Raw genomic sequence first — 19,727 nt, forward strand, 5'->3', positions numbered from 1 at the left:
CTTTTTGGATTTATCAGTAAATATGTTTTATTCGAGTGTTTTTGAATTCTATAATGGGAGATTTTGGTTTTGGTGGATTTTTTTTTTTTTTTTTTTTTTTTTTGTGAATATGAGATTTGTAAATAAGATATTTACCGCTAAATATCATTTGAGTTGGTAGCTAGTTTTTTACATAGATTTAATATTTACTAGTAAATACGATATTTATTGGTAAATACGGTGTTAAACGGTCGTCAGAGTCGGTGGCCAAAATTTTAGATAAATATGATACTAATAAATACTATAGTTATCGGTAAATATGGTATTTACTGGTAAATAATATTAAATGGTTGTTGGAGTCAGTTGCTAGATTTTCAGATAAATGCGGTATTTACCAGGTACATACGGTATTTACTAGAAATACAGTGTTAAACGTCGATGGCTAAATTTTCAGATAAATACAGTATTTACCAGTAAATATGATATTTACTGGTAAATACAGTGTCAAACGATCGTCAGAGTCGGTGCCTGAATTTTCAGATAAATATGATATTAATAAATACGGTATTTATTGATAAATACAGTGTTTAACGGTCATCGGAGTTGGTGCCCAAATTTCTGGATAAATATAATATTTACTAGTAAATACGGTATTTACTGATAAATATAGTGTTAAATGGTCACAGGAGTCGATGGTTGGATTTTTAGATAAATATGATATTTAGTAGTAAATATTGTATTTAACGGTAAATACAATTAAACGGCCGCCAAAAAAGTCATCAGAAAAACGATTGTCGGCCCTGACCGCCAGAAAATGATAGCCAATCTCCGAAGTCGGTGGTTAGATTTTTAGAGTAAATATTGTATTTATCAGTAAATACAATTAAACGGTCATTAGAAAAATGATTGTCGTCTCGCCTGTCGGAAAATGGTCGTCAGAGCCGGCCGCTGGTCATCAGAGTCAGCCATGGACTTGAGTATAATCTACCTATTTTTAAAAATATGTTATAATTTATTATTTTTTAAAAAAAAATAGATGTTTAAAAGAAATGAATGGGGTGAAAAAGGAGATTTAGAAGTATTTATGAGTTTCTAATAATATTTAAAACTTAAATTATCAAATTTTACTACAATATACTATTTAAAAAAAATGCTATAATTTACTAAACATTCTATCAAATAGGTTATTTCTCTCACTCTCCTTTAAGAAAAATTGCATGATGTGCAGCATTTTAGGCTCCTTCATATGCTGTAGAAATAAACGGCTCTCATATATAATTTAAAAGAAGGCATTTTAATTAACTAGGGTTTGATCACATTATTGTATGGTGCACCCCAGGGAGTGGACGTATGGCACACCCTCCCATAGGTAGATGTGCCACGTGTCACGATCTGATTAGTTGTGTAATTTAACTATGATAGTGATGATGTTCTTTACCAAAAAAAAAATAAAGAAAGAAGAGAGAGAGAGAGCGACAGAAGATGACCAACACTGGTTCGTATAGTCATACAGTATTTTTAGGGCGATTTTGTTTATTCGTTTATATTTGTTGAGATGGCATTTAAAGACGTTGCAAGAGGGTAAATATCAACAAATAATTATAAGTATCACCGATTTTTTCATTTAATTAAAAGTTATTGTTATATATAAAATGCATCTATATGTTTTGGCATGATAATTTACGGCTCTCCGAATTACATGTAAATTTGCGATGATTAAAAATCATTAATGAATACGTTTTTGCCTTAAAAACCCTTCTATATAATATTGCACGAGCAAATTAAACCAAAAAGAAACAGCAGTTAAAACTTAAAATTAAGCATCGTTGGTGCATCTTTAATCGTAAAACTTTATTTAGAGACTACTCAGTCATTCTTAGTCAGAATGATTAACGATAGCAGCCTAATAGTCCAACTCTAGGAAAACCTTTTTAGAGCATTTTCCACTGCCAGCCCATTTAAACCTGCTTTAGAAGCATGACATACTATGATTTCCAATTGATGCATGAATGTATAACACAGTTCAGCTTTAATTCTCAAAAAACTATGAGGATCTATTTGAAAAAGTTTTTGGACCACCGGTCAAAATGGCAGCTGAAGCAGAAAAGAAGCATATGGCTTTGGTGAGGCACACGTTCCGTAAATTGGGGTAACATTAAACAACTGAAACAATCATGAAGTCATCCCATGTATAAGATATATAAAAGAAATCTGCTAAACTGTATATCAGTACTTAGAGAGGTGAGTCATTGAGTGCTTTACAATATCACTGACGATGGGTGATCAACTTTATTTTTCTCTTTTTGGTCAACCAATATATATGACATTATATATATAGGTATATATATAGGTATATTTCAGTTCAAGTTGTGATAAAATCTTCAAAAGCTTCCGAGCATGGCAAAGTTCCTTGCAACGTGTTGCTTTGCAGAAGGATCACTGGGATCCTGTGCTTATCATGCATGAAATGATTGTACTCCCACATGCTTTTTTCCACAAACTCTGTGTGTGTGTGTGTGTTCTTGGTAACTAATTCTGTATATATATTTTGCTCTTTTGCTGACTGAAGCATCCCACATATGCTTTGATATGTAATATATGATCTGTTTGCTTCTAGAGAGAAACAAAGTCGATATTGTCTCCTTATATATGAAATAAATATGAGATGCAATATGGTAAATCTAAATGTTCTGTGTCTTTTTCATGATTATTCCTGTTGCACATTGACGCAAATGACAATATAAAAATTCATTGCCAAGTAATTAATTTCAAGGAGAAAATTACATAGCTAGTTTTTTCCTTTCTTTTTTTTTTTTCAATTGATTTAAACAAGAAGTTCCTGGTAGAGCAACACTGCAAAATCAATATTTGCAAACGCAATCATCAAGATAAAGAAATGATAGGGTAAGAGAGAGAAGGAGGATTTATTTATTTATTTATTATTATTAAGGGTAGAACGGGGAATTGATGATATATGAAATGCACAGTTGGGAAGTGAGATATGAAACTTATAGTTTTGGGTGGGCACTAAAAGTAGGAAACTTCAAACTTGTAGCTTTCCACCACCCCCCACGCATTCAATTTTATATTAAAGATTCAAATTTGAATGCAATGGCAAATTTCGCTCTCAATGCCAAAATTTGACATCTAAATTTGAAATTAAAAATAATCCAAAAGTGATACATTATGTCAAACTTGACATATTTTATACTTTGTGCAAGATTTGGTTTGACACCAAACATAATTTATACGAAATTTTAGCTATTTATTTATTGACATTTGTTGATTTTTTCACATAATAATTACAATTTCCATTTTAGCTATTTCAAAAATTAAAAAATTTTCATTTTTACTTGCATTATACATTTGAGTGTCTAATAACACATATTAAATGCGTATTTTATATTCAATACAATAAAATGTTCAATACATATCTCTGTAATCGATGTTCAAATAATTTGTAGAGCGACAACAAGGGATCTTCGATGGAGATCAGAGCGGCACCCAAATCTGGCTAGATGGCGAATGGGAAGACACCTCCTAGATCTGACACGAAGAGGAATGGGGGACACGCCTAAATTGGGTGCGACGCTGACAGAGCGTCATGCTTAAATTTGGGTGCGGTGCTAGCTGCACCCGGATCCAAGGAAACAATCACAATTTTTTTATTTAAATAATTACCTCGACATATATAAAGTATCTACTTGATCGACATTAAAATGTAATAATATTTTGTGTCAAATATGATATTGTCATTTGTGTTTACGTTGGAGATTTTTTTTTTTTTTTTTTTTTGACCAAGAGAAATCTTGTAACATGAATGCTAGCAAATAAAAGTCCTTATAGTTCAAGTGGTCTCACAAACCGTCATTGGCTCTAAAAACTTGTGGTTATGCATGCATATAATGATAATTGGCCTAGAATTTAGAAAGCTAGCTTTTATAGTAAATGGTATTCTTCCCACCTAATTCCTTTCATGTTTCTCATGAAATTTATGACTTCTGCTAACAAAGTCTACAAAAAGTTATGCTATCATGTAATACATCCCACCTGCCCCTCATATCCGCTGGGCTTCTTTTTTTTTTTTTTCTTTTTTTTCCCCCTCCTTTTTGCCTTTCATTTTTCACAAAGAAACACGTACGTATATATATAACCTTCAACAAAAAGATTAGTTTGCACTTTGCAGGTTTACGTTAGTGAATATGTATATACTGAATACAACAGCTCTTGTTCTATTTTTGGTGAAAAAAGTGTTGTTAACTTTGACATGGTTGGGGGGGAGAATATATTCCCCTTTTTATATTGAATGCAATGTATGTAAATCTCATCAACCATTAAGGAAATGTTTTAAGAAGTTATTTGGCAGCCTAATTAAATCTTACTAAAAGACATCCACTAACGGTAAAAAGATGCCTTCTTTCCAAATCCCCTTTACACTTAAAAAAAGAGGCGGTGTGGTCCTCTTGGGGACGAAACAATTGATAATTAATTCACTTTGGGAAAAAAAACAGCAATAAAATTAGTTGAGGAATATTGAGGTGGACCACAAATTTATAACCTTTTCCATTTAACATCTAACACCTGCAAAATGCTTAAATGGTTGGACAGAATGAAAGAAAAAAATAACAACAAAATCAGCAACCTACTAACTAAAAAGCAAATTGATATAAATGCTGACCAAAATGTTAAAATTCGCCTCTTGTCGTTGGACTTTTGTAGTGTGCTCAAATATGAAATTAAATAATTAAACCGACATGATTTTAAATTTTGAGCCTAGTTTTAAGCGGTGTTGAAATTTCTTTCCTATTCAGAATAACAGATTATGATAAGAGGAGAGTCAACGTTAGATGGTACGACGAGACATAAAAATGGCGCTTTTAGATCTTTTGTGGGGCGTATTGTAAGATCAAAATAAGCAACAAGGAACCTTCATAGTAATATTATGTATATTATATCCAACATTTCATTCCACAACAAATGGGCGATTAAACGGGAAAAATAATCAATTGCATGCTTAAGGGGTAGATAACTAATTATTTTAATAGACAAAGACGTGAATAAGAAGCTGTCAACTATATATCAGATTAATACTAACTTGAGTTCTAACTTTCCATCAATCCACACAATTACTGAAGATTTTTATATCTTAGTATTATTTCTTGCTTCCGCAGTAGTACATTCGTTGGCCTTGGATAGTTAGATTGTTTGTATATCCTAAGATGACAATAAAATCCAATATATTGTATTTGCACGATCTTATCTCAAACACTTTCAAAACAGTAAATATAAAGAGTGACAAAAAAATAACAGAAAGAATAATATTAATATTTCTCACTTTGAGGTAACGACATTTCTTTTGTCAAACTCAAACAATAAAATCTAACATAAAATGATAATCCGATAACATTCTAATGATTCAAAAACCCTCTTAAAAAAAATGCAAATATCATGTTACAATATCACATAATTCTCACAAGCAAGATCTAAGTAACAAATTAAAGTGATTCACCAAAAAAAAAGTAACAAATTAAGTAATAATTATTTATTTATGTACCGATTTTTAAGCGGGATTAAAGTTGACACTTGACCGTTAATTTTTAATAAAGTGAAATAAATACTATAAAGAGTTTTTTTGATAATTCATGATAAAATGAATTATTAATAATCACAAATTTTTTAATAATTAAATATGTACTAAAATCTGTTTATTTTATTTTTTTTTCAATCTAACTAACGTAATTTTAATACGACTTATACAACAAACCGTCGGAGAAACTTCTCTTATTTGTTTGATTGTTTCCCATTTTCACACTCATATCTCTCTCTAGTACGTATAAGAACACAACAACGCATATATAAACCCCTCCCTTCCCCGTGAGTCTCCTGTCTTTCCTCAACTGCGTCACCTTATTCCTCTCTCTCTCTCTCTCTCTCTATACATGCGCAGCCACAGATGGGCAACCTGTGCGCCTGCCTCGCGCCCAAATCAGTGAAGAAGAAGCCGCAGACGAAGCGCCTCCCGAACCCGCCGCCGCTGTCGAACGCGAGCAACCGGTGGTCACGGATCCGATCGTCGAGGAAGGAGAAGCTCGACGACGCTACGAGCAGGCACTCGCCGCCGCCATTCTCTTCCAGCAGAACGGCTCTCTCCCCTTCGATCGTTCCGCCTCTCTTCGCTACCCTCCCAATTCCTCCTCCAAAAAGTCCGCCAACGTCTTGCCCCGCAGCTCTAGCTCTCGCGCCCGCTCCCTCACCGATCCTCTCCTTCACCCTCACCAGCTCGTCAACCAGGTTCGCCTTCATTAATCAGTATCACCGTTTCTTTCTCTTAAAACGTTTCGAGTTTCGAATTTACTGCAATTGAGTTCTTGAAGTTCAAAGCGTGGCCTTTTTTTTTTTTTTTTTAGAGTTTGTTTGGCGATTTGTGTGAATTCACGTCATACTGGCTGGCCTTCTGTATATTTGTCTTTATTCTGGTTTAGTTGTAAAAATGTGAATTGGGTTAGGGCTAATTCAAATTTGGTAATTTGTTCTGTCTTGTTGGACAAAAGATATTTTGTCGTTGGTGAAGCTTATTTCAAAATCGACAAGTCGGTGGGTTCCTTCCTTGCTAAGTCCCAACTATTAATGAAATTGGGGAGTTTTCTTCTCTCTCAGGTCCCAGTGCCCTCGTACTAGTTGGTATAGTACTAGCTTCATCATTTATGTATATTTACACTTTAGAGGTGAAAGACTGTAGCGTTGGGAAATTTCCTTAAGTACTTGGCATTTGTAGGTCTATAGAGTTACATAAGTTGGTACAAATTAGCGGGAAATTGACAAACTTTCTAATTTGGTCCATAATTGTGGCATTGCGTGATATATTGAACCGTAAAGCAAGAAGACAAGAACACTTCTCGGTTTCCTTTAGAGATGATGACATAAACTACTAACTAAAAGTTCGGTGCTTTAAATGGCATTTGGCTTAACTGGTAGAATGCCATTGCGCTAGATAGCGGCGGTAATCAATAAGCTGGGGTTAAAAAGTAAGAGCATGCTAAGCACAAATTTAGTGCACGACATGGGCTAATTCAGTTTATAGAATTCAATAATATACATCAGTACAAATTGGTCTTAGTCGAATTAGGAGAATCATGATCAAATTACGGAATACAATTTTGCCTGCTTAATCTGATCTCATTCAGATTTTGAAATGTAAATGTTTAAAGGATGCAAGACTAAAGTTCATGTATTTTGTCTTGATGTTAGTTCGTAGGCTTTACCAAGAGATAAAATGTTGCCTTGTGGTTCGCAGTCTTTCAAGAGGCCTCTGAAAGATTATATACTTCTGAATTGGGTCAATCATTTTTCTTCATTCTTCCTCAGCTACTATCTTTGTTTATTCTACAGGGTGCTTAGATACTTGAGTTTTCTTTTGACAGGATGTAAAGCTAGACGACTTAGAAACCAGCCATTTTGTCCTTGTTCATGGAGGTGGATTTGGTGCTTGGTGTTGGTATAAAACTATAGCGCTTTTAGAAGAAGGTGGTTTCAAAGTTACTGCCATAGACTTGACAGGTTCCGGAATTCATTCGTCTGATTCAAATAGCATTACAAACCTCTCACAATATGTAAAGCCGCTCACTGATTTTCTTGAAAATCTTGCTGAGGAAGAGAAGGTATTTTCTTATTAGCTCCATTTTGTTCCCCTGCTACCTTATATTGTCTCTTATTTGTGGTTTTGTTGCAGCCTGTATTTTACTATATGTATTTGACCAATGGTTAGTTAACTGCCAAACTTCCTTTAATTTGGTAGAAACAAGATGCTTTGCCACTTGATGCTTGATTACGAGGGTTGTTTCTTGGACTGTTTGTAACATATGTTGTGCAATGAGAAACCTGGTGATGAGGAACAAGAATAGCGTATAAGGGAGACCAATATAATAAAATAGAAAGTAGTTTTAGTTTAGTTTCATAATATTTTTTTAGAATTTGTATATGTTTCCTAGATAAGCTATTTTTGTTTCTCATCACCTTGTTTCTCTCTTGTTGAAATGCTTGAAATGCGTTTATCAGATCACCTCCCTGACTCACTTGAGAGGGGAAAAGATCCACTACTTTATTCATTGATTTTCCTTGCCTCTTCTTCCTATTTTAATCTTATTGGTTGCTAAATTTGTCTAGCTAGATGTATGGCACGGAGCAACTTGTTTGTTTGCATTATCATTTTTAGTAATTTGGTTTGCTTTATGTGCTATTTTTAATTGGTATACGCAAAATGGTGTAGAAGTCTTGTGCAATTGGCGGAATGGGTGTATTGCTTACCTCTCTGTTTGTACCTTTCCTATTCGCATTGTGCAGGTGATCTTGGTGGGGCATGATTTTGGTGGATCTTGTATATCATATGCAATGGAGCTATTTCCTCTGAAGATTTCAAAGGCAGTTTTTCTCACGGCCGCAATGTTGAAAAATGGACAGAGTACACTAGATATGTTCTCCCAACAGGTTTCCTTCTTTTTCCTGAACTGAGTTTCCATACTTTCTCTTAGTAGAAGCTTTTATGATCTTTTGCAACTATGCTGGCGTTTTGATCCTTATCCTGTTCAGAAGGGTTTCAAGTCGGTTTATATTTTTGAACTTATATACGAGCGATGTATTTGTAATTTTTCCATAATATGTAAAAAGCTTAAAACATAATGAAAAAGCTGGGGCTTGAGCAGGGTCCTGATAAAGAGTTTATGGCCACTGTCTCCGGTTTATGTAAATGCTTGTATGTGCTGAGAGAAAGAGGCAAACACGCTAATGCAAATACAAGCAAAAAATTTGGTTTATGAACAATGTTGTTTTTGCTAACAAAATGCAAATATAGGGCCAATTTGGTAGTGCTGTAGATTTTAGAAAAATTATTGTTAGTTGTGCTGAAAGAAAAAGTAGCTATTACAAAAAGCAGCTGAGTGTTTGATAAACTGTAATTATTCAAGTATTGGTTCTAGGGGTATTGTGGGTATTATGAAAGTTTCATTAATTGTACTTCAAGATGATTGCCACACAATTTAAAAGCCAAAGTTGCATTTGGGCTACTTTTAATTTTGACTGTAAATTCTTCAAAAATTCTTTAAGAATCGCTTTTTATAGTTTTTACCGAACACAAATTTTAACTGTGGATGACTAGAGAATTAATTTTGGGCTCTAAGAATCACTACCAAACATACCCATAGAGTCTCACTATCCTAATAGAATTAATCCAGCTTTATACAATTTCATGTTATGATTTCTGTATAGAAAGATTCTGAACCAAAATATGAACTCTTAGTTGATTGTTACTAAAAAAATTAAGCTAATTGCAGGCTGGTTCAGATGATCTAATGCGGCAGGCTCAGATATTTTTATATGCAAATGGAAATGATCGCCCTCCAACTGCTATTGATCTAGATAAGTCACTGCTGAGGGATTTGCTGTTTAACCAAAGTCCTTCCAAGGTATGAACTATGAACTCTTTTTTTTTTTTATTCGTTTGTTTTCATGTTAAATCTCTTCGACATTTATCCATGCATGGATGCATGGATATTGTATTGTCTATATCCTGTGTCTTCTTTTAATATTATTACTCTGGCTGACTGCTTTCTGCTTCCTCCTGTTAAGGACATCGCATTAGCATCTGTTTCAATGAGGCCCATACCATTTGCCCCGGTTTTGGAGAAGCTCTCATTTTCAGACATGAAATATGGGTCAGTGAGGCGCTTTTACATAGAAACTCCAGAAGACAATGCGGTACCTTTGACACTCCAGGAGAGCATGATAAATGCGAACCCGCCTGAACGAGTGTTCCGCCTAAAAGGTGCTGATCACTCGCCATTTTTCTCCAAGCCCCAAGCCCTTCACAAGATTTTGGTAGAGATCTCAAAGATTTCATCGGCATGAAAAACAGACTATCCAGTTAGATTGGTTTTTGGAGGGTCTTTCCTCCTACTAGAGCCCCCACTGACATTGATAGGAACACTACAGCAATCAGTAATTCATGCAGGTACCTTGCAAGGAAGGAGCGCAAGCAAACATGTAAATGTGCATAGGATTCGATGTTGTCATGTAGTGATTTGTGTCGGATTACAAATTATGTTAGTATTTCTCTGCCTCTCTCTCTCTCTCTCTGTTTTGTTTTGGGCAAGGGGTTTTGTTTTTTCTTTGCCCGGAAGCGATTCATATCCATGCTATTTAAAAACTCCCATTTCGCAAATTGCACCAAAAGTCGCAACTGAAGAAATTGTACAATGCAACGGCAACTTTATCAAGTTGATCACCTTTTTTCTGCCAAAATGAGCAGGGCTGCAATTTTACACCTGGAAATGGGAAAACTAATCTCTTATCTCATTTTCAATCTTATCAATTTAAGAACAGGATAAATGAAATAAATACCCACAATTTAAAAAGTGTGATTAACGGAGGTCTAAACCTTTCTATTTTTAACACCATAATGTGTATTTGGAGCTTATCAATACTTACAGCAGATGAACAAAGAATGCGGTACAGAGTTTTTGTTTTGATTTTAATGCCTACTAAAGAAATCTACTATTACATTAAAAAAAAACCAAACAATGGAAAAAATTAATTATCGATAGAGTTATATTTTTTAACCATTAAATTTATATATGTATGTTTTGTAATATTTTTTAATCTAACGTGATTTTAATTAAATTTAATTGTTAAAAGTTGATGGTGTGTTTAGTTAGTGAATTCGTATAATAATTTAAATTATGGTTCATAATTCGTTATAGTATTTTTTCTCATAAAAAATATACATAAATTAAGAATAATTTTAAATTTATGAACTAAACATCCGCTCATTCTACAAATAAGCTGTCAACAAACAAAAGAAAGAAAGAAAGGAAAAGAATCTAAGAAAGCGTGCAACAGTCGTATACGCCAAAGCTTTTACGCACGAGACAGATAAAGGTAGGTATAGACGTTCTATCGGACACTAACAGCTCTTTAAAAGGCTTCCACAATAAGAGTCTTAGGAGTTGTTCTTTTAGAGTGTAACTTAAGTATAGTTTTTGAGTTAAATTTGAGTTATAACTTGAGTTGAAGTTGTAACTTGAATAAAGTTGAGTAAAGTTAAATAAAATTAAAACTTAAAAGCACGTGAACTTAAATAAAATTAAAACTTGAGTTGTCTTTTTTTGAATTTTTTAGACAAAAGAACATGCCCTTAGAGTTATCTGTTAAGTGAGTTATACTCATCACTCACTTTCCAGTTTCGCCCAGCGTTCAGCAACCAGCCAATCTCAACGCCCAAGTAAAGTGCCGTTAATGTTATGGGACTCACTGTCTCTCCACTATCTTTATAAGATTCTTACCTCCATATATTAGTCTTGTTGCTTTCTTTCTTTCTCTATTTTCATGTTTGGATCCCAAACAAAATAAAATCAAAACAAGAAAGGATTTTCATTTTGACACTGATTTTGCTACGGGCGTTTGTTTGATCAATGATCAATTGATCAAGTGATCAGTGTTTTTGGCACCACTCTACTGTATAGACTCGCAACACCATCATTACAACCAAAACCACGTGCGTCCCATAACTCTTTTTGTTTTCGATTTTTGTCAACCACTCATAAAAAAAAATTAAAGAGAAAAAAGAAAAAAAGAAAAAGCCAGCTCAGACTTTGTTTATTCGAGAAAAAAGGCCAGCTCAGACTTGACCACTTCAATCCGGCTAAAAACAACTTGGTCCTCTCTCTCTCTCTCTCTCTCTCTCCCTCTCCGGTCTCCATCACGAATTTCAGTTTTTTTTTTTCGTATAATTCTTTTTTTTCCATTTGATTTCTTCGTCATTTATTGTTATTGGTATACCAAAAAAAGTTATTTGTTATAAAATGTAAAAAAAAAAAAAATGGTTTATTAGGTGTACAAGTATTGCTCCTCAACGGCAACGCGCTTTGGAACTCCGCTCCAAATCTGGTCCCAAGAAGAGCAGAAGCATAAGATCAAGAACAAGGAGGAGGAGGTTGGTATTGATTCAAAAACAGATCATATCTCACTCATTTTCTTTAGGATTCAGATTTCAGATCCATTTTTCTCATTATCGCATTTTCTTTCTTTTCAATAACGCAAGCATATCGCTTTTCTTAGCCGGGTATTCTGATTTCAATTTCTGTATTTCCTTTTTCCAATGCCGTATGATTTTAATGCCTGAAACTCTTTTTGAATCTTATGCAAATCTTTTTCCTTTCAAAAAAAAAAAAAAGAATATGCAAATCTTACTGTCATATAAAAATATTCGATGATAATCTGTGTGATCCGATGCTGCAGGGTTATTTACTTTCATTTCTTGAATCTGAATGAAATATCTTGCAGATTTAGACATCAGATCAGAGACATTTCTATCTTATAATGTTTGGTTTTTGCAGGTTGAGAAATGGGCCGTGGAGTGAGCGCTGGTGGGGGGCAGAGTTCGTTGGGCTATCTGTTTGGAAGTGGAGAGACTCCTGCTAACAAAGCCCAAGCCCAAGCCCAAGCCCAAGCCCAAACCCAAGCTGCTGCTCCTGCTGCTCAGAACCCAGTCGAGGCTTCTCCTCCTCCTCAGAAAACAGCTGTTGCTCCAAAGTCTTCAATTGACAAGCAGATTCCAGCAGGAATTCACGGCAGTCCTACAAACAACTACTTTAGGGCTGATGGCCAGAACTGTGGAAATTTCATAACGGTATTTCCTAGTCCCGTGACCTTGTTTGAAAAATGATGAGCTTTGACATTCATATTTTGTATCTCAAACCATCAATTTGAAAACACTCGTAAAATAAGGTAGATTAATTTGTTAAAATTGAAAGTTTGGTGTGTATTTTAAAAGTATGAAAGTTTAGAGTGCAAAAATACAAGTAGACTACTATGTTGTTGGGTTTGCTTTATTTTTTCTTTAATGTGATTAAGGTCTCTTTGTAACATCAGCAAAACGCGAAGATCTACGTATATTAATACAGTATTGCATAAAATTAGAATGAAATTTATGAATACTGTGTGTGTGTTCATGTACTAAGAATGCAGATATTGAGAGTGTCGGTGGTGTTGTTATTCTAAGTTACTGTTTTTTTTTGTTGCCCCATGAGTTATCTTATTTGTAACAAAGATCTCTTACATTCCTCCTTTACCATAACTAGTGACGATCTTTGGTGCAGGATCGACCGTCGACTAAGGTTCACGCCGCGCCTGGTGGCGGATCATCTCTCGGTTATCTGTTTGGTGGTGGTGGTGGTGGTGGGAACTAACATCTCCTCCATAGGAAACGCAGCAACAAGTACTCGTTTTTGGGCACATATATGTTATCCATATAAATTCTAGAAAACTTGTAAAAGTTAAGGATCTGATGAATTTGAAAAGCGTGGACGTCATATTCGCGCAATGTCCTTGTGCATTATTGTTGTATTTGTGCTTGAACATGGTTGGCTGTGGCGATTGAAATGGATCAATGTATAATGTAAGATGTGGGATTATCAAATATTGCTAGATATCATCCTCTTCAAACTACTTCCTGCGTTCTTGCACTTGCATCTAACTACAATCAGAAAAGAGTCGTCACATTTCATTTTAATTATACGCCACACACAAACATAACACATTGGAAGTCACTTAGGTCTCGTTAATTTCACCGATTCGAGTTTTCAGTTTTAGGTTTCTACAGTAAAAGGTTCTCAGAAAATATCACATCTAACTTTTTCTGTTACAATAAAAAATTCTCAGAAAATGTCACATCTCAGTTTGAATTGAAAACTTGAATCCGCAAAGTGAACGAGGCCTTAGAAAGAGGGTCTAGAGAAATGTAGATTTTGGAGAGTGCTTCAAAGTAACCAGTAATATAACAGCAACCTTTGAGGCTCGCGAAAAGAAATTCCCATGCCATCGCATTGTCTAGCAACGCTTAGCCCCCTAAATTTGGTGTGTTTTGTCTACACTACTTTGTACGAGTAGTTTTATATTGAATCAAATAAACACGCACTACTTTATCCACAAAAAATATAAATAGAGTACTGTTCTATTTTTAAAGTAAATAGAATAATAGCATTTATTCTAACTCAAAGGAAGGAACTACAGCTGCCCCCGAGCCAAAGGGCTACTCACACTTTTGCCTCAAAAAAAAAAAAAAAAAAAAAAAAAAAACCTAATTTTTCTTCCGTAAATTTTCTACTTGTAGTATTATTATGGATATAGAATAGATTTATTTTAAAAAGAAAATTTCAGTTATACTCTAAATTTTACCTCTTAACTTTTCTTTTACTTCAAACCTAAAACCGTCAATAAACAAAAATATTAACTGACAATAAATTCATAATTTTTGGCACTAGACATATAAAAGATAAATTAAACTCTAGTACAAGATTAATTAATTTGGAAGAAAAAAAGATACTAATAAATAAATAAAGGTAAAAAAAAAAAAGAGAGATAAATTTGAGTTTGAAAAAATATAGTTACGATACAACTTTATTTAACAATTTTTTGTCGTTCATGCCCTTCGAAATAAAAAAGAATTATGACTCTACCACTGTTCTAACTCCTACTTCTATAATATGCTTTTGAAAGTTTTCTGAAAACATTATTATGTAACTTAAATTTAGGGATTGGAACGTGATTTTTTTGAAGTACTTCAAATACTAATATATATATATAACTTCAAGTCTTCAACAAAATTTAGTGAAATTTTGTTGAAAACTTCATATTACAAACAGGTATTTTGTCTACCAAAAAGAATACATGGTATTTTTAAAGATAAAGGAGATAAATACCTCTTAAAATTTACGAGTTTAGATTTTTACTATTTATTTTTAATTAATATTCTTTTAATCAAATAATATATTAGTAAAAATGTATTAATAAAAAATAAAGATAAAAATTAAAACTCATGTACTTTTAAGGATAAGTTCAACAATTCTCTATATATATTTTTTAATATGCGTCTTTTTATACATAAGGCCTCTTATTAGTAATGTATTAAAATCAAATCAAAATAATAAAAAAAAAACATAACAAACAGTTATTAATGTAGATCTAATGATTAAAAACAAAAAAATTTAGATAGTTTATTTTTCAAACCTGCCATAAAAAATCTCCTTTTAAACATCATGCTGCATAATTCTCAAAATAATATATATGTTTTATAAAAGAAAGCATGATCCAAATTAACAAAATACGTCCCTAAAAAAATTAACAAACTATTAATAAATTACTTCAATAAATGAAAATTATAGACAATAATAAATAAATAAATAAATTTGTTAAAAAAAATAATGAATAAATGAAAATTATAGACGGTGATAGGCGTCTAGTAAAAAGGCAAACAGAACTTGTCAATCTTGCTCATTAGGGTTTTCCCATCTCCTTGCCTCTCACGCCCTCTCTGCTCTGCTTTGCTCTGCGTCGTTGGACAAGAAGAGAGAATTCAGTTGCAGAGAGAGCTCCGACAATGGCGACCGTCATTCCCACCTCCGAAGAAGATTCCGCTCTCGCCGTTGTCCGATTCACTTCCGAGCTCGCCTGGGCCGACGCTGGTCCTGAGGTACCCTTTCTTCCTTTATTTTTTCCGCTCTTCGATTTGCTCCTTCATCTGCGTGTGTGTGTATATATGTATATATATATATATATATATATATATACACACATACACCTAGATACATAGGTATATACTATGCATGTATCAAATTCTAAGACTGAATTTCGTTCTAATTTTACTCTTGTTCTTCTTCTCAGAGACAAAGTTTTGTGTTTGGCTAGAATTTCCTATAAAATTTGCTGGTTTTTATTTATTAAAGAATTGATTTTTGGAGTAATAGGTGGGTTTTGGTTGAAATTCCCTTTTGTAATAGCTTAATGATGTATATTTATTTATCTCTTTTGGATGGTTTAATAATTTATGCTCGGATGACTAGTTGAAAATAGTGATTGTGAACGGGATTGTGCTTTTAATTCTTTTATTTTATGGAAGAAAGAAAGAAGGAAAAGCCGCAACTAGAATTGGGATGTTTGTATGCCTAAATTTGCCTTTGTCCTGGCCGTGAATTAGGTTGCTGAGCCACAAGTTTCCAGACTATGTGTTGAAGCCTCGGAGTTTGTGGTAGCGGGCAGGTGGTTCGATTTGGTATCACTGATGCTCACTTCTGCTGAAGTGATATTTTCGAAAGTCTCTGAGAAAGGTACGGTTTTCTTTTATGAAAAATGGGTATCAAGGAATGGTACTACAGTAAGAGTGAGAACATAAATATAAACACTTGAGACGAAAAAAGCAGGAGATTAGAAGTGATAATGAAAGATGGAGCTTTCTATGATAGGGTATTCCTACTGGTAATGTACTTTTCTAACCGTCATGTTAAAATAAAACAGTATGCAAAAGTGGTAGAATCTGATACAGTTTTGACAGCTCAAAATGGAAAATAGAGTCCTGCCGGTGGGATTTCTGTTTTTTTTTTTTTTTTCCCTTATGGAATTCCCATTTTCACAAGTAACTACTGACTAGAAATATATATATATATATTTCAAAATTACTCATTAAAATTGTTGTTTGTTGTATCTACTCCAGATCTTGAATGCATCTTAACTATCATCTGCAATGTTGTTACGAAGACTGAAAGTCCAGATGAAGCACTTGAGATTTCAAAACTTATATCTGCGAAGATTACTCAACAACCTAATGACAAGCCTGCATTGCGTTTAAAAATGTAAGTATACTATTCGATTATAATTTCAGCTTTTAAGTCTTCAAGATACTTTCTCAGATTTGACCTCTTTTTACAGTTTGTTCAATCTATACAATCTACTGGATAACCACCCATACAGCCAATTCTATGTTTACATGAAGGCTCTAAATCTGGCAATTGATGGCAAGGTCACTGAAAATATCATACCTTCGTTTAAAAAGATAGACAGTTTCTTAAAAGAGTGGAATATTGGAATTGTAGATCAGAGGAAACTATTTCTCACTGTGGCCAATGTTTTGAAGGAAAATAAAAGGTACGGTGGAAAGAGTTCTTCAGGTGATGGAATTGCAAGCCTTTTGATATATGTTTAGTTCTTGTGTAGATTTTTTTTTTCTTTTTTCTTTTCTTTTCTTTTCTTTTTTTTTTTTTTTTTTTTTTTTTTTTTTTTGCGTTAGCTGTGAGTACTTTATTAATGAGATTCACCTGCTGTTTGTAATTTCAGCCCGGCAAAGGAATCCTTTAAATTCTTGACCAAGTACTTGGCGACCTTTTCTGGTGAAGATGCATATACTTTGAGTGAAGCCAAGGAGGAAGCTGTTCACACAATAGTAGAATTTGTGAAGGCTCCAGACATGTTTCAGGTATGAGGTATCTTGTCTTCCGGTAGAATTTCAAGTCTTTGACGTGCCACATTCTGTCTATGATTTTACTGGTGCTTATTTTTAATATTCTAGTATATTTAGGTCTTGAAAGACGGGGGAACCTCACTTGATCGTTTTATTTTAAAGTTCAAATACCATCACCCCCTTCTTTGTTTCAAGAGTTTAACGGACTTAAGGAATACCATATGATTTGTCGCAGCATTAAAACTCTTTTTTAAAGTTTGAGCACTGTTATTCCTTCATTGTTTCCGGATTTCAGGGGACTTGTGGCATTGTAAACTATGAATTCACACAATTTCAATTTGTACAATTAGAGAGAGCATTTACAATTACAATGTATTTGTACTGTAAATTTTTTACCTACTTAATGGTGTTTTTAGATAATCGATCCGTTATGTTAAATTGCAGTGTGATTTGCTAGATCTGCCTGCTGTTGGTCAATTGGAGAAGGATGCTAAATATGCTCTAGTATATCAGCTTCTGAAGATCTTTCTCACTCAGAGGCTGGATGCTTACTTGGAATTTCAAGCTGCAAATTCTACTTTGCTGAAAAGCTATGGTAAAATTTTAGTTTGGGAGTTGAGGTTTTCTTTATATGACGTGAATTTCTGTAATTTCAAAAAAAAAAAAAAAAAAAAAAGAATTTCTAATTGTTTTTCTGAATATGCTTTCTGAAATTTGGTAGGTCTTATCCATGAAGACTGTATAACTAAGATGAGATTGATGTCATTGGTCGATCTTGGCTCTGATGAATCTGGACAAATTTCATATAGTCTTATTAGAGACACACTTCAGGTTTGTTTGTTTGCTGTACTTTGCTAATTCTGTTTCTGCATTCATATCTTGTTCATTTATACAAAAAATTATCTGTTTGCAGATTAATGATGATGAGGTGGATCTATGGGTGGTCAAGGCAATAACAGCGAAGTTAATTGACTGTAAAATGGACCAGATGAATGAAGTAGTTATCGTAAGGTAAGCTTTGGTTCCTCCTTTATGTCATTATGTGGGAGCATAAACATAAAGGTATGTTTATATCAGTTTAAAGAATAATTGTCAACTGAAATGTACTTTTTCTGAAACTTCTGTTGAGGTAGTGTGCTATTTCACTTAATATGGCTCTTTCGCATGCAGTAGTTAGATTTTTGAATTGTCGAAATATTTGCTTTTATGCTAAGTAGTCAGCCTTTGATGTGCAGCCGTTGTATTGATCGCGTGTTTGGTCAACGGCAGTGGCAAGTGCTCAGAACAAAGCTAGCGAGTTGGAAGGTAAATAGCTGCTCTCGTTGATTCTTTTTGTAGTCGTTTTTCTTCCATTAATATGCTATAGAGATCTAGTTGCCTGTCTAAATTGTGATAAAAGAAGTGGTTTAGTTCATTGTCTACATAAATGAGTTCTATCACTGTTATATTTGATATGGAAGTTGTTATTCATGGCATAAGTCGATTGACCAAGTTTCCATTTCCAGGGTAATGTTGCAAATGTTATCAGCACCGTTCAAGCCAATAAGATCACCGTAGACGGCGCACAGGCAATGCAAGGCTTAGCAATTCGTTAGAGTTTTTACCGCCGCATTCTTTTTTTTTTTTGTTGGGTTTATTTTAGACTATCATCGTTATCAAGATATAGGTGAGACTGACGGGAAGCTGAGCTGCTTTTTATTCATTCCTTATGTTTCAGCTTGGACCCAACTCAAATGTATTGGCAATTTTGACAGGATTTTCATCTTTTGATTTGTATTTGTTTCATCCTTCAAACTTGCCATAGATTTTATGGATGTCGTTTTCATTTACACCCCTCCCTGTGCATTGAAAAAAAATTTCAAGTCTATCAAAATTCAAACTTGCAAATTGCGGAATGCAGGAAAGGCATAAAAAAGACCGCCTTTGGATGCTGTTGTGTCAGCATTTTTTCACTATCAATAAAAACAAATTTACACAATTTTAGTCAAAATTCTCATAATTTAATTTTAAACGCAAATTTATCATTTTTAAATCATGATCGAGCACACTAATTATCTTGATTCCTTTTAATTAATTATAATAATCTAAGCGGATGCTACAGTATTAATTGACGTTCACCCAAGATTTTACTTCGAGAAATTTATAAATTTTTGGGATTTGTTTATAATATTTAAAAGTTGAAGTTTCCGAAACAATATATTCTATTAATCGTGCTTTATAATTAATTAGTTATGAGTTATTTTTAAAGTTTAATTTTTTTAATTAATTTTGATCATTCTTAGGGTGTGTTCACTTCACAGATCAAAATTTTACAATTTGAGTTAAAGTTATGGTTAGAGTTAGAATCTTGATTTGAATTGTAATTAGAATTGGAGTTCGTGTTTAGGAGTCCATTTGAGCTACAACTTTGACCCACAATTTGAGTTGTGATGTGTTCATTTCATAGATTCATTATTCCAACTACCAT

The 19,727-nt window shown here is 33.6% G+C and overlaps 3 protein-coding genes across 4 annotated transcripts; all 3 read left to right on the plus strand.

Moving 5' to 3' along the window:
• Window positions 1-5,784: 5,784 nt before the first annotated feature.
• LOC21403912 (putative methylesterase 11, chloroplastic) lies at window positions 5,785-10,287 on the plus strand. The gene is given in 6 exon segments (XM_024161137.1): window positions 5,785-6,077; window positions 6,080-6,270; window positions 7,401-7,637; window positions 8,320-8,463; window positions 9,306-9,437; window positions 9,601-10,287. Coding segments are annotated over 6 exon segments (1,128 nt in total). The 5' UTR covers window positions 5,785-5,932; the 3' UTR covers window positions 9,880-10,287.
• A 1,488-nt stretch (window positions 10,288-11,775) lies between these two features.
• Window positions 11,776-13,457, plus strand: LOC21403913 (protein SPIRAL1-like 1). 2 transcript variants are annotated; one of them, XM_010091351.2, is made up of 3 exons: window positions 11,776-11,962; window positions 12,366-12,658; window positions 13,128-13,457. In XM_010091351.2, the coding sequence occupies exons 2-3, from the start codon at window positions 12,374-12,376 to the stop codon at window positions 13,215-13,217; spliced, it is 375 nt and encodes a 124-aa protein (XP_010089653.1). In that variant the 5' UTR covers window positions 11,776-11,962; window positions 12,366-12,373; the 3' UTR covers window positions 13,218-13,457. The 2 variants fall into 2 exon arrangements, with proteins under 2 accessions (XP_010089653.1, XP_024016909.1); XM_024161141.1 differs by lacking the exon at window positions 11,776-11,962 and adding an exon at window positions 11,996-12,091.
• Window positions 13,458-15,286: 1,829 nt separating this feature from the next.
• On the plus strand, window positions 15,287-19,045 carry LOC21403914 (eukaryotic translation initiation factor 3 subunit M). Its single transcript, XM_024161136.1, has 10 exons — window positions 15,287-15,499; window positions 16,004-16,133; window positions 16,517-16,655; window positions 16,732-16,947; window positions 17,137-17,275; window positions 17,705-17,855; window positions 17,982-18,091; window positions 18,174-18,271; window positions 18,496-18,565; window positions 18,766-19,045. Exons 1-10 carry the CDS (start codon window positions 15,407-15,409, stop codon window positions 18,853-18,855), a joined length of 1,236 nt encoding a protein of 411 aa, XP_024016904.1. The 5' UTR covers window positions 15,287-15,406; the 3' UTR covers window positions 18,856-19,045.
• The last annotated feature ends 682 nt before the right edge of the window (window positions 19,046-19,727 follow it).

Source organism: Morus notabilis, unplaced genomic scaffold, assembly GCF_000414095.1.
Source record: "Morus notabilis unplaced genomic scaffold, ASM41409v2 Scaffold241, whole genome shotgun sequence".
Classification (NCBI taxonomy): Eukaryota; Viridiplantae; Streptophyta; class Magnoliopsida; order Rosales; family Moraceae; genus Morus; species Morus notabilis.